The sequence below is a fragment of the Bufo gargarizans genome, chromosome 1 (genome assembly GCF_014858855.1).
Source record: "Bufo gargarizans isolate SCDJY-AF-19 chromosome 1, ASM1485885v1, whole genome shotgun sequence".
Taxonomy (NCBI): Eukaryota; Metazoa; Chordata; class Amphibia; order Anura; family Bufonidae; genus Bufo; species Bufo gargarizans.
The window spans coordinates 452,380,284-452,394,335 of NC_058080.1; the positions used below are offsets into that span (position 1 = coordinate 452,380,284).

Here is a 14,052-nt window from a genome sequence, read left to right on the forward strand (position 1 = left end):
ACCCCAGCTGGATGCAATCCCCCAGGCACAGCTACATATTTCATATTGTCGCCAAGTCAGCTGAGGAGCCTAAGAATATTTTAAAACCATGTCAGCAAAATCATTTTCCACTTCACTGCCATACTGTGACCCTGCTGGCAGTGAAGACTGCTAAATAAATGATGCCCAGTTAACATGCTCATTTGTAGCCTGCTCGGAAAAAAATAAACCTCACCCATCCCAAATTCCTTTATCTTGTTAAGAGTTTACTTTTGAGGCGTTAAAACATTTGAAATAAAAAAAACTTTAGCGAGTTATGGGCATGCAGCATAACCGTTAAAGGCTTGGCTGAGGATCAGAGTGTTGCTCCATTTCTCACAGCTCAATTATCTACTACGCCAATCGTGCACTTACGACAGTTCTCTTCATCCTCTGCAGTGTCACAGTCCGGGTCACCATCACAGAGCCAAGACATAGGGATACATTGCAGTGAGCGGGCCCCACAGCTGATTTCAGTCCCTCGGCATGTTCTCATATCTACAATTTAAGATAAAGTGTACAGAATACATCAATGACTTATACTGGAATACTACAATTCCAAAGTTTTATACACGTGGCATGTTCAGTAAATTTATGAATTTTGAAAATTGTTTTTTAAATAGAAACCTGTACACTCAAAAAATGGCCGGCGATCCCAGTGCATGTGCAGTAGTGTGCAAGCAACGTGACCAAGGAACGCCGGCAGGAGGCAGTGATTACGTTCCATCTCCTGCCTCAGACTTCAAAATGCTTCAGGAGCAGTCAGTGACCGTGAAGAGGATCATAGGAAGGGCTGCGCTGTGGAGGGCAAGTATTGGTGTAATAACCTTCCCTCCACAGGTTATGAAGATGGCCAATTTTAAAGTAGGGTCTGGAGGCCCACTTTAAGGACTATGGAGACCTTTGGGCCTTTTTTTTTTAAATCTCTATAGTGATCCCTCATCCCCATACAGAATCATTGTTTCTGGGCAGCATATTGCTGTTTATCTGCTGCCCAAAAACGATGATTGGTGGTGCCTGCATGGACAGGATAACCCGATGAACAAGTATTTTGCGCGTTCATTGGCGGCACATTTACATGGCCAGATCATCGGGAACAAGCATTCACAGGAATAGTAGTTCCCGATAATCTGGACGATTATTGGTTCTTCTAAATCCACCTTAAAGGCCATACATGTACACCTTTGGAGGCTTTTTTTTATTTTTATGATTGCACGTTACTCATTTTGGCAAAAAATTATTTTTCAATTGGCCTCTATAAAAAAAACTAGCTGAAGGACCCGGCTTCGCTCGGGTATATTAATCTTTTTCATTTAATGTTTGTGTGTCGTTGAAAGATGAACACTATCCACTATTACCATGACATCTACAGAACCCCGCCCCCTTAACAGTGACCTCCACAGCCCCTTAACAGTGACCTCCCCACAGTGCCCCATCCCTTAAAATTTGACCTCCACAGCAGCCCACCCCCCTAAACTTTGACCTTTACAGCAGCCTTCCCCTCTAACCGCCTCCGGACCGCCTAACGCAGGGTCGCGTTCCGGAGGCGGATGTCTCAGGCAGAGTCACGCATTGGTGTGTCATCTCGCGAGATTTCCTGTGACCGCGCACACAGGATCGGCCGGTAAGAGTGGATCTACAGCCTGCCAGCGGCGATCGTTCGCTGGCAGGCTGTAGATGTGATTTTAACCCCTAACAGGTATATTAGACGCTGTTTTGATAACAGCGTCTAATATACCTGCTACCTGGTGGTCCCTTTTGCTTGGATCGACCACCAGAGGACACAGGCAGCTCTGTAATAAGTAGCACCAAGCACACCACTACACTACACCCCCCCTGTCACTTATTAACACTTGATCACCCCCCTGTCAGGCTCCATTCAAAAGTCTGTATGTGTTTTACGGATCGGATCCACAAAGCACATACGGACGTCTTAATGGAGCCTTACAGGAGGGGGGGGGGGGGGGGGAATCAATGACAGGGGGGTGATTACCCCATATAGACTCCCTGATCATCATCACCACCCCCCCCCCCCCGTCAAGGCTCCATTCAGACATCTTTTTTGCACAAAGTTAGCGGAAATCGATTTTTTTTTTTGTTTGTTTTTTCTTACAAAGTCTCATATTCCACTAACTTGTGTCAAAAAATAAAACCTCACATGAACTCACCATACCCCTCACGGAATCCAAATGCGTAAAAATCATTTTGGTTCAGTAGATTTTGCTAAAAACTTTTTTATAATATGTAAATTACCTGTCTACCAGCAAGTAGGGCGGCTATTTGCTGGTAGCAACCGCATCCTCCTATCATAATGACGCCCCCTCCGCATGTTGATTTACCGGGCCAGCGAACAGGATCGTTCTCTGCCGACCCTGTTTGCATTCAAAATCTGGCGCCTGCGCCGTACCCGTCTTCAATCGGCACAGGCGTACTGAGAGGCGGACGCTCGCTTGGCCGCTCCATCCTCAATGTGCCTGCGCCGATGATGTCACATCTACACCCGGCGCAGGCGCATTGAGGATGGAGCGGCCGCCTCAGTGCGCCTGCGCCGAAGACAGGTATGGCGCAGGTACAAGATTTTGAATGCAAACAGGGTCAGCAGAGAACGATCCGGTTCGCTGGCCCTGGCAATCAATATGCGGAGGGGGCGTCATTATGATAGGAGGATGTGGCTGCTACCAGCAAGTAACCGCCCTACTTGCTGGTAGACAGGTATTTTACATATGATAAAAGTAAGTTTTTAGCAAAATATACTGAACCAAAATGATCACATTATGTATGGATAAAATCGCAGTATAGGGATTATAAGTACACAAAAAAAATAAAAAATAAAAATTTAAAAAAAATGTTTAGTGGGGTGACAGAAGCCCTTTAACTATGACCTCCACAGCAGCCTGCCACTAGGGTGGCCAGAGGTCCAGTTTTAGGCCAGACAGTCCAGCTTTTAGACTCAGTCCTCTGTCTGGCGCAGGGCCTGTATGGACACAATCTCAGACAGCAGCACAGTGCTGTCTGAGTGTGAGCTGCAGGAAGAAAGTCACCCTCCCTCCCACCCCTGCAGCTGACAGAAGTTGTTTAACTTCATTTTTTTCAATCCCCGTCGGCTGAGGAGTGGGAGGGGGCATGGTGTAACCGGATCAGGGGTGGGCTTTTAAGTTAGTCTTTTGAGGGTGGACTTCTTGTGGCAGGGGGCGTGTCTGGGCTCCTTCCTGAAAAGAGTGACGCCCCTCTGGTCACCTTATTGGCTCATTTGCATACCAAATAAACTGGATTTTCAGAGGATAAAAACCTCTATTGCTGGAACAAAGGCAAATCTTTAAATAAGTTACTAAGTGCTGTTAGGCTATGGCTTTACTTCAATAGCGATTATCCTGGCGACAGATTTCCTTTTAAAGCTCATCTACAGCAGTGAAGAAAAATGGCTGGGTTGCTATGGAAACCTGGTGTTAAACTGTATGTGGAGGCTAATGGCATGCGAGCTTCTATTGGCCGATATGGGTCATGTGACCAAACTTCTATTGGCTAATAAATTTTTGGGGAATCTCAGAAACGGTACGTCCTAGAGAGCAGAGACCCGATCTAAAACCTTCCCGGACACCTAATGTACCCGTGTGCCAAATTTCACGATTGTAAATGCGACGGTGCGGATTCCTTTAGCGGACATACATACACTCCGCTTTATATATTAGCTAGAGCCCCTGTCAAAGGGTTCACTTTTTCTAGCTGTGTGACTTGTACTTTCACTTGCAGGTCATCTAATAAAACTCATCTCTAGACTACAGAGAGGTCATAAACACTTAAGCCACTTTATCAGCAAGATAAAAGAAAAGGAAAAAGGTCTGGTACCAGGGTTAGCCAGTAGAAAACTAGTGTAATGCTCTCATTAAAGAGGACCTGTCACCACAACCGACATGTCTTAATGGTTTCATGCACTCCCCATGTAATAATTCTGGAACATCTCTTATGGTTTTATGCTGTGCCATTCCTTCATTATTTCTACTAGAAGTTATGAATGAATTACTATTAGGCTAGGGCTACACGACAAAGTCATGACACATAGGGCACAACTACACTGCAACATGTGTCGCATGTCTTGGATGGATTTTTTGCCACTGTTGTGTCAGTCGCAGCATGTCAGTGCGACACCATAGACCATTAAAAAAAATTGTCACGTGGCACGTCGTTTTGTAGCCCTAGCCTTCAGTAACGGTACAGAGGGGTGGTAACAAGTTGGGGGCGTGTACCTGCACAGACTCTCCATCCAATCAGTGCAGGTATACACCCCCAACTGGTTACCTCCCCTCTGCACCCTTACTGCAGACTGCTAGGAATTAATTCAGAACTTCTAGTAGAAGTAATAGAGGAATGACAACATAGATCCATAAGAACAGATTCTCCAGAATGGTTATTACATGGGGAATGCATGAAGCTATTAAAATAGACATGTCAGGAGCGGAGAAAGGTCCTCTTTAGGGGCTCAGACAACTGTATGAATGGGACCGCATCAGGTCCGCAATTTTGCAGAACAGGTGCGGACCCATTCTTCATTTCAATGGGGCCGCAAAAGAGGCCGACAGCACACAGTCTGCTGTCCGCCTCTGTAGTTTCATTCCGCGGCCCCACAAGAAAGAAGAAAAAAAAAAAAAAAAAAAAATAAAATTCTTGTTCATGGTTGCGGACAAGAAGTAATTTCTATCATAGTTCCAGCTATATGCCAGCTACAAAATGTGGAATGCACATGGCCGATAGTTTTTTGCGGGTCGCAAAACATTACTGAGCCCCAAGAAAAAAAATAAAAATAATATTGCAGGTTGTAGTACACCTGATGAAGGGACTGGCGATTTCTCAAAAGCTTGCCATTTAACATCATTGCTTCTATTTTTGCTAGATAATAAAAAAAATAAAAAAAAAAGTTATCAAACCTGCAATACTCTTATTTTGTTTCTCTTAATGAGAGCACCTAAACTAGTTTTCAGTAAGATCAGAACTAAGCTATAATGAGTGTTTATAAAGGGCAGAGAGGAGTCCGTCTGCTCATGGAAAACAAAAGCCAAATGCTGCTACTAGAGCAGAGATTGCCAACCTGCGGCACTCGAGCTGTGGTGAAACTACAACTCCCAGCATGATCCATTCATGGAGTTCTGGGAACATGGGAACAGCCAAGCAAGTCAGTTTTACCACAGCTGGAGTGTCAGAGGTCAGCCATCACAGTACTAAAGCACATCAGCCCTGTACAGAGAAAAAGGATGCCATATTTTTAATAAAGACCAACTTAGGCTAGTTTCACACTAGCGGCAGCCCTCACCAGCAGGGGGAACAGCCTTCCGGATCAGTGCTGCTGGAAGTCCGCTCTGGCCCCCTTCACTATAATGGGGGCTGGGCCGGAGGTCCGACTGCAGCACGGCAAACAAGCCGAGAGGCGGCCAGAATAAGGGGTCTTGCAATTTTTTTTTAAATAATGATAGTCTATGGTGTCGAACTGTGACATGCTGGATGGATTTTTCTGTGACTGTCACAACACCATAGACTCATTAGAATAATTGTTGTGCGACACATCATATAGTCCTAGCCTAAAACTACATGTAGTGGTGGTCGGCAGGCTATTCGCCCGCCAGAACAACCTGCTGCTAGTGTAAAAGTAGACAAACTACAGATTGGAGTGGTATTAAAAAGCAGGAAGTGCTCAACCCCATATGCAGTGGTGCAGCTATACTGGGGGGCAGATCCGGCACTTGTGGTCCGCTGCTAATGGCAATCCTCAGCAAAAATACATACAATAGAGGATGCCTGCAGCGGACCACAATGGACATCCTACACAAGAGCAAATGTGTGGATGTGATAAACAGTGTAAAAGTAGCCTTAAATTATTTTAGCTCAAAATGAGTGCAATACAAAATAAAAAAAATTATATTGCGCCCAGAGGTGTACATAAGCCTTTAAGCCATATTCTTACCAGTTTGATAAGAGTTTAACTATGAGTGTTTATAAGAGGTCAGGAGATAAGGTTTCACATGAGCAGTCAACTGACAGAACTCAGGACAGTCTGCAAATGGACTGATTTATAACCATCAAACTGCCAAAACTTTTTATAAGGATCAATTGAGAAAATTCTTAGCCAAAAATGAATAAAATGTAATCAAAAAAATTGCCCCAAAGGCATCCATAACCTTTAAGATTAACAAGTCAATGTATGCAAGTGGTATTTGCAAGTCTAAAAACAAAGCTTAGATTTTTCTGATACTGGCATTTCTAATCGGTTTGTGCAGGAGCCATCCTTCTCTAACAGATTTACATGATAGCCAAGGCTCCGTTGTAGTCTAAAGTACGGTACATGTTCTGTCAAGCACCCACTTGAATATGTCATCCCATATAAACTAGTGGCAGCAGCTTTAGTAAATTCTCATTCAAGGTTTTTATTGAATTTTCAGAGAAAACAATGGCAGAAATGCGTAGTGAAATATGCAATACTAAGCAATGAGTTTAGGACAGAGTACAATATCAGCATTTCAAACCACCAGGGGTGCAACCCCTAAAACAATAGGAACAGTGTATAGAAAATTTAGAAAAAAAATAAATAAAAATCAGGAAACATTAGAAAAGAAACAAGAGGGAGAGAGGTGGGAAGGGGAGGCAGGGTACAGATTAATGTGCTTGCTACAGATAGGCATCCCAGAACTCGTCAGAAGTGCGGAACGTCTCCCAAAGGCTCCGTGCCTTTGTCTAATGGGCAACGTCCAGTGGGGTGATACAGATTAGGTCCTCCATCCTCTGGTGGACAGCAATTTCCTCAAATCACTCCTTCAGTAAGGGGGGGGGGGGGAGATTTCCAATGACGGGGGATAACTTTTTTGCAGCTTGAAGCATATATTTCAGAAGGGAGGCCTTCTAAGCTGGGATAAGGAATTCAGGAGTGTTGGGTATAGGAATCCCTGTCACTGTCCATGTCCACCTGGAAAAGCTTTAGTATTTTTACTCACTGTGTCCACTACCATTTAAGAGGTTTTATAGGAGTTTCTGGTTACTGCCCTTGTGTTAATGCCACATTTATAGCGTACATAAGAAGAAAAGAAAATAAGTCACCATCACTTACAGCACAGCTCAGGAGTTTCATCAGAGCCATCATCACAGTCTGGGTCTCCATCACACTGCCACCGCTGTGGGACACACTGGCCGTTTGCACACACGAAATCCGACTCTGAACAGGTTCTTTTTACTGTGAGCGTAAAGACAAATTTATAGTATATTAAAAAAAAATATAATAATAATAATAATTCTGTTTATAGCGGCCAATAAAAATGGAAGCAAAACGGATGACAAACGGATGTTAAAGGAGAGATGGCCAGGGAATGGATGCACCCAGATGCAAAATGAGTAGATAAACTAATTCATGTTTTTAACGGCCTTTTTCACTCCTATGAATGCATCCTCATACAAGCTGCACCATTAGTTGCCAACCTAACACTGTCAGATGAAGTTAATCAAGCTTGAGTCGTAGCAAGACTTACCACATGAACTTTCATCACTTCCATCTGTGCAATCATTATCGCCATCACATCGCCACAGAGAAGTAATACAACGTCCATTTCCACACTGAAAGTGGGACTCATCACAAAGTGTCTTTGTCCCTTAAAATAAAATATATAAAAAAAATAAAAATTAATCTCCCATCTAGAAGGTTCAATAAAAAAAATGTTATATACAACAAAGGGTCTTTTGTTCAGTCATTCCTGCACCCAGTCAGTTATACACATTGTAATTCTAGAGCAGTGTTCTCCATCTGTTGCAAAACTACAACTCCCATCTTGCTTTGAAAGCTGCAGACTGTCAGGAAAAGAGGCGAAAGTGCTGTATTACATCAACAGGTTATATGGCCAATGACCCCAATAGTTGGTGTGTATAACAAAAGATCTGTGTGTAATTGTCCATCTGATCAATGATCAGATAGTTTGTTAGCGTAATATAGGGTTGTTGCGGGTATTGAAATATTCATACGATACTGGGATTTGACATGGATACTAGGCTGCCCTACTGCACAGCCTAGCATACGAGAACAAGGAGCAAACTGCCGTCAGCGCTCTACATATCCTGATCATTTACAATGTTTGGACCCATGAAAGGTCCTCTTTAACCTTTAGTACGGGAGGCGGGTGCCGCAGCAGAATCACATAGCTGGCACCCTGCCTCTGACAGAGCTGCAATTAGCGGCAGTTAACCCCTTAGGTGCGGCACCTGATGGGGTTAACTGCTAGCAGCACCCGCTTCCGGTTAATCATTGGTGGCGCAATGCCCCCCCCCCCACAGTATTAAAAACATTAGTGCACAGGGTGCCCCTTCATTGGTGACAGTTTTGATCAGAGCCCCAGCAGTGTAATCCCAGGGCTCCGATTTGCTACACTACTGAAGCCCTGGCTGCCATGGTAAGCTCCCTGCTGCTGTGTGTACTATGCACAGGGCAGCAGGGAGAGTGACATCCTATTAACCCTACTAGAGTGCTATTAGGGTGAATAGGACAAGGGATGAAAAGATCCCAGGTTCTAGCCCCTAAGGGGGGAAATAGTTATTAAATAAAAAGTAAACAAAAACCACACACCATTAATTATAAAATCACCCCCTTTCCCAATTTTACATATAAAATACATTTTTTTCACACCCAAAAACAAGAAAATAAAAAATTATGCGGTGAACACAAAAAAATAATTTAAAAAAAGGCGCGATTTGCCATTTTTTAAAATGCGGCATGCACGTGGATTTTTTGGGGGCATGGTATCGAATATCGCAATACTTTATAGTATCGAAATCTAAACAAAATGTTGGTATCGCATCAACCCTAGTGTAATACAGCCCTAACCATTGTGGGGGGGGGGGGGGGGAAGAAATGTATAATGTACCCCACATTAGAAATTATGCAAATTGGATTTAAATGTCAAAGATTTCATTTAGTTTTTTTAATTAACCTCATGGATGGCATTTGCCTCAGGGCTCTGGATAACTGAAATAAATCTCAATAGAGATTGCCAGGCGAGTGCAATTCAAGGAAAACTACTTGAGGATTCCACAAGTTTCAAGCAATATGTGACAGAAATGATCTCTGCTGCCAAATTGTCCAAGGAATTGCACTAGGTATGAAAACATTAGATATTTCATGTGATCTTTAGGCTAGGTCTACACGACGACATTTGTCGGGCGACAATTTTTATAAACCACATGCTGCGACGCGACAGTCGCAGAAAAATCCATCTCGAATGGATTTTCTGCGACTGTCGCGTCGCAGCATGTTGCAGTGCGACACCATAGACTGCCATTATAAAAATTGTTGCGCGACATTAGTTCAACAAAATGTCGTCGTGTAGACGTAGCCTTATACTGTGAAAAGATTTGCGGCAGATTCAAAACACAGACGGGTTTGTGCAGATAAAGGCATAATGAGGAAGGGTTCTGCCAGACAAAGTCCTCGGATTAAAGAGCAGCTGCTAAAATGCCATTACAAAGCAGCAAACAGGTATCTGAAGCAGCTGGTGCCTCTTCGTCCCACAAACCTCAAGGCGTAGGTTCCCCCAGAGGCTTGCAGTTGTGCATAAACCTACTGTTAGACCATCCCTAACCAGCGCGCTCAAGCAGAAACCGTTGCACTGAGCCCAGACACACATGAAGACTAATGTCATAACACTGCAACATCAGCAAGGAGGTGGGAGAGGCATGTTTTGGGACTGAATCAGAGCTGGTAGGCACCAAGAGTTCCACTTTTTCCATGGTATACAAAAAAAAAAAAAAAAAAAAAAAACACAGCAAATACCTCCGAGTCATTGGATGCTATGGGCATAAAAAAATAAAATAAGGAGAAACTCCTGGTGTAATCATCCTCCCTTGACCTCAACCCTATTGAGAACTTTGAGTATCCTAAAGCAAGAGATTTAGGTAGGAGTGCAGTTATCAAAACAGCAGCTCCTGGAGGCTATTCTGACCCTGCAAAGAAATTAAAGCAGAAACTCTCCAAAAACTCACAAGTTCAATGGATGTAAATAGTGAAGACGATATCAAAGAATGGGTCAACATTGCTTTTGATTTCAGTAAATGTGACCTCTATGCTGCAAATTCAACAAATTACTTCTTTACAACCTATAAAGTGGTTTAAACCAAGGCTGTGCATAATTTGGTACAATGCAAGTAAATTAGACTAAATTCATATCATACACGCCATAGTGTACAGCAAAATTTAGGTTTTAGAGAAACAAACCAATAGGGTCACACCTACAAAGTGGGGTAGTTAGTATTCTAAGGCCCCTTTCACACAGGCGAGATTTCTGCATGGGTGCGATGCATGATGCAAACGCATTGCACCTGCACTGAATCCAGACCCATTCACTTCTATGAGCGTTGGTTTTCACACATCACTTGTGCGTTGCATGAAAATCGCAGCATGTTCAATATTCTGCGTTTTTTTCACGCAACACTGGCCCCATAGAAGTGAATGGGGCTGCGTGAAAAACGCATTGCATCTGCAAGCAAGTGCGGATGCGATGTGTTTTTACGGATGGCTGCTAAGAGATGGTATTTGTAAACGGTTATTTATCACGTGTGTGAAAAACGCATCACTGCGCATTGCACCAGCGCGATAAAAACTGAACGTTATCACAAATAAAACTAAATTTACTTGCTTGCGAAATAGCGCAGTTTTCACCGAACGCATCTGGACACGCTCGTCTGCAAGGGGCCCAACGCTACTATCACATTAGTGGCAGCCTTCTCCGGCAGGCTGTTTCAGCGGGTGAGCAGCCTGCCGGAGAAGGCTCCTGCTAATGTGGCCCAAGAGCATGTTGTCAACAATCACTGGTGTACAAGAAATTCCCATAATAGTGAAACGCCTGTCTACAAACAAGAGAAATTAGGGCACAGTTTAAGGGCAAAGATAAGAGTAGCCGATTTTTACCAACTGCTACACAATGATGGCACATAGGATACGTATAGTATACACTGACTAAATCAATGACCGTCTACAAACCAGTCAATCCAGCCGCATTGAACAGCCCTATGGGTTCACACAGGTTTGTGCTTGCGTTTTTTCTGCTTTTGCTGTGAAAGAATGCCAGCTCCAGAGGTTAGCCGAAGGTCTATAGAAACAATCACAGGACAAGCATTTCTTGCTACTGGTGTTTGTTACTTGGGCAGAGTTGTGTCTCTGGCCTTGTTAACCCATCGGATACCAGCGCCATATATGTACGGAACTGGGTCTGAAATCCCAGTGCCATACAGCTACGGCGCTGTTAAGGGAAATATGGCTTTCAGACAGAACCTCATCCTGATGACCACACAAATATGCCTAATATGGGGACCCGGTGGTATTATGGCCAGTAGCATTGTGTCCCTTGTTAGCATATCTAAGGCAGTAAGGGCACATTGTAAAAGCAGTTGAACAACATTCTCTGGTCCAAGAGATGGGGGGGGGGGGGAATATTTGGGTGGTCACAGGGTGCAGTCTATGGTGGGGGGCTGGGACACAGGAACAGCACCCTTGGATGAACAGCATTTCAGGAGCAAGTTAAGTTATATGTGTGTGCATGTATACAAGTATAATATCCCAGTAGACTTTATATGTGTGCATATAGATATTTGTAGTCTGCAATTGTATTACCAGTAGATTATATATGCCGTTTATGCACGAGTCTCTATATGTGCATGTATTAATGGTCAGGTACTGGATGTGAGTTGGTTAGAAGTGTAGATCCAGTAGACTAAATTGGTGGACTCTGGATATACATACATATTTGCTTAGCATCCAGGGTGGGCAGAAACAGAGGTGGCTGTGTGATTGTGTCCTCTATGTATTGTGTTATCTGTATCTTTATGTATAATGTCCATTGCTTCGTCATCTCTAGGTTATCAGTAAACTATTTTTATACAAGTATCTGCGAGGGTGTGTGTTGTTCCTGGGGTATATGAAGGACTGGAAGAGGTGTATATAATACACAGAATATATAAAAAAATAAATAAAAAAAAATTAAAAAAATCGGGTTGTATGGGAAACGAGGGCAGCATGCTAGGAATAGAATGGACAGAAAACAGATACATAAAGCCCCAATATCCAACCAGCAAAAGTCCCCTCATCAGGCGCGCCAATCGGGCGGGCCACAGCTCCGATCAGCTGCAGGGGTCTGGCAGTCAGATAGCCGGATCGCTGCTGTAGGCGCCGGCATTGGGGAAACCACCAATGCAGGCACATTAACCCTCGCACTGCTGGGGAAAACCACCAATGCCTTCCCCGTCAGCCTGTGAGATCCAGCCCACTGGATCTCACAGGAAGCAGGCTGCAAGTGTATTACACTCAGTAATACACTTACAGCCAATTCATTACAATACAGATGTATTGTAATGCATTGTAAAAGGAATCCAACCCCCAAAAGTTGCAGGGGTTAGGGGCTGTGGCCACTGCGCCACCAACATAGTTTATACTCATTACAAACACAGGCTGCGCTGCGGGTGCCGGCCATATCCCAGCACCCAGGCTCTATGACTCCGATCAGTTACCACGCTACTGAAGCCCTGGCTGCCATAGTCAGCTCCCTGCTGCTGTGTGCACAAAGCAGCAGGGAGAGTGTGAAGTCCTATTCACCCTCAGAGCTCCATCAGGGTGAATAGGACAAGGGATGAAAGATCCCAGGTTCTAGCCCCTAAGGGGGGAGGGGAAGGAGAGAAATATAGTTATTAAATAAAAAAAGTTAAAGAAAAAAGTTTCAAAGCGAACACCAAAATATTAAGTTTAAATCACCCCCCTTGCCCAATTTTACATATAAAATATATAAATAAAAAATTACATAGCCACTCCCAAAAAAGTGCGAACTATTAAAATATTTAAAAGTCTCCTATGCGGTAAACCCCGTAACAAATAAAATGTGCAATTTGCAATTTTTTTGCAACCAAAAATTAGGTTAAGACTGTTCTATTATGGTCCAGATGTTCCACGAAGTCAGGAATGCATGCAGCTTTTTGGTGCTTTATTTTTTTCACGGGGCATAGAGTATCGCAATACTTTATTTTAACCCTAGGGCAAGATGTAATTATATGCATTTTAAATTTGGAGACTAAAGATTAAAATTTAGCTCTTTTAGTCTGGAGCCCAAAAAAAAAAAAAAAACACACAAGAGAAAGACCGTAATTAGACTTACCGGTAATTCTGTTTCCTTGAGTCCACCATGACGGCTCTACTATGAGGAGATTGACCCTTGACCTCTGTAGGGGCAGGAACACAGTTTAAAAGGCCACCACCCACACTCACCCTCAGTGCTTTCCAAATTACCAAGTGGGTGTAGCCTTAACCTAGGCAAGTATATGAATATATACTTTTTTTTATATTTGAGTATTAATTCATACTCAACCCCTCCTTAGAACTCAGGGGGGGAATCTGGGCCGTCATGGTGGACTCAAGGAAACAGAATTACCGGTAAGTCTAATTACGGTCTTTCCATTTCGTCCACCATGAAGGCTCTACTATGAGAACTACCAGATTATTAAACGGGTGGGTAATTGCTTGAAGAACCTTCTGACCGAAGGTTAAATCCGTAGAAGCTGACACATTGATCCGGTAATGTTTGATAAAAGTACTTATATTCGACCAGGTGGCTGCTTTACAGATCCTGTCAAGGGAGACACCACCTCTTTCTGCCCATGAGGACGCCATAGCTCTTGTAGAGAGCTTTTATATTCGTGGGGCTGTCTAGACCCGACTTCTGGTAGCAGCAAATAGTAGATCTGATCCATCTTCCGATCGTGGCTTTGGATGCCTTTTTCCCCTTGTTTGGACCCCCATACTGAACGAAAAGGTTATCATCTTTCCTAAATTCTTTTGTTGAGTCCAGGTATTGCATGATAGTATTCCGGACGTCCAGGAGCTGGAACTGATCTTGTGATGGGTCGCCCTTGGGAAAAGATAGAAGGATGATCTCTTGGCCTCTGTGAAAGTCCGACACTACTTTAGGGAGAAAACCAGGATCTAAAACTTAAAACTATTCTGTCCGGGAAGATCGTGCGGTATGGTTCCCC

General features: G+C 43.6%; 1 protein-coding gene across 2 annotated transcripts in view; it reads right to left on the reverse strand.

Annotated features, from left to right (window-relative positions):
• VLDLR (very low density lipoprotein receptor) overlaps nt 1-14,052 on the reverse strand; it is an 80,855-nt gene that overhangs the window by 22,319 nt on the left and 44,484 nt on the right. For both annotated transcript variants that reach the window (XM_044272584.1, XM_044272575.1), the window contains exons 2-4: nt 7,524-7,643; nt 7,109-7,231; nt 394-516 (exon numbers count right to left, since the gene is read on the reverse strand). In XM_044272584.1, coding sequence (XP_044128519.1) covers nt 394-516; nt 7,109-7,231; nt 7,524-7,643 — 366 coding nt within the window. The remainder of the gene's footprint in view (nt 1-393; nt 517-7,108; nt 7,232-7,523; nt 7,644-14,052) is intronic.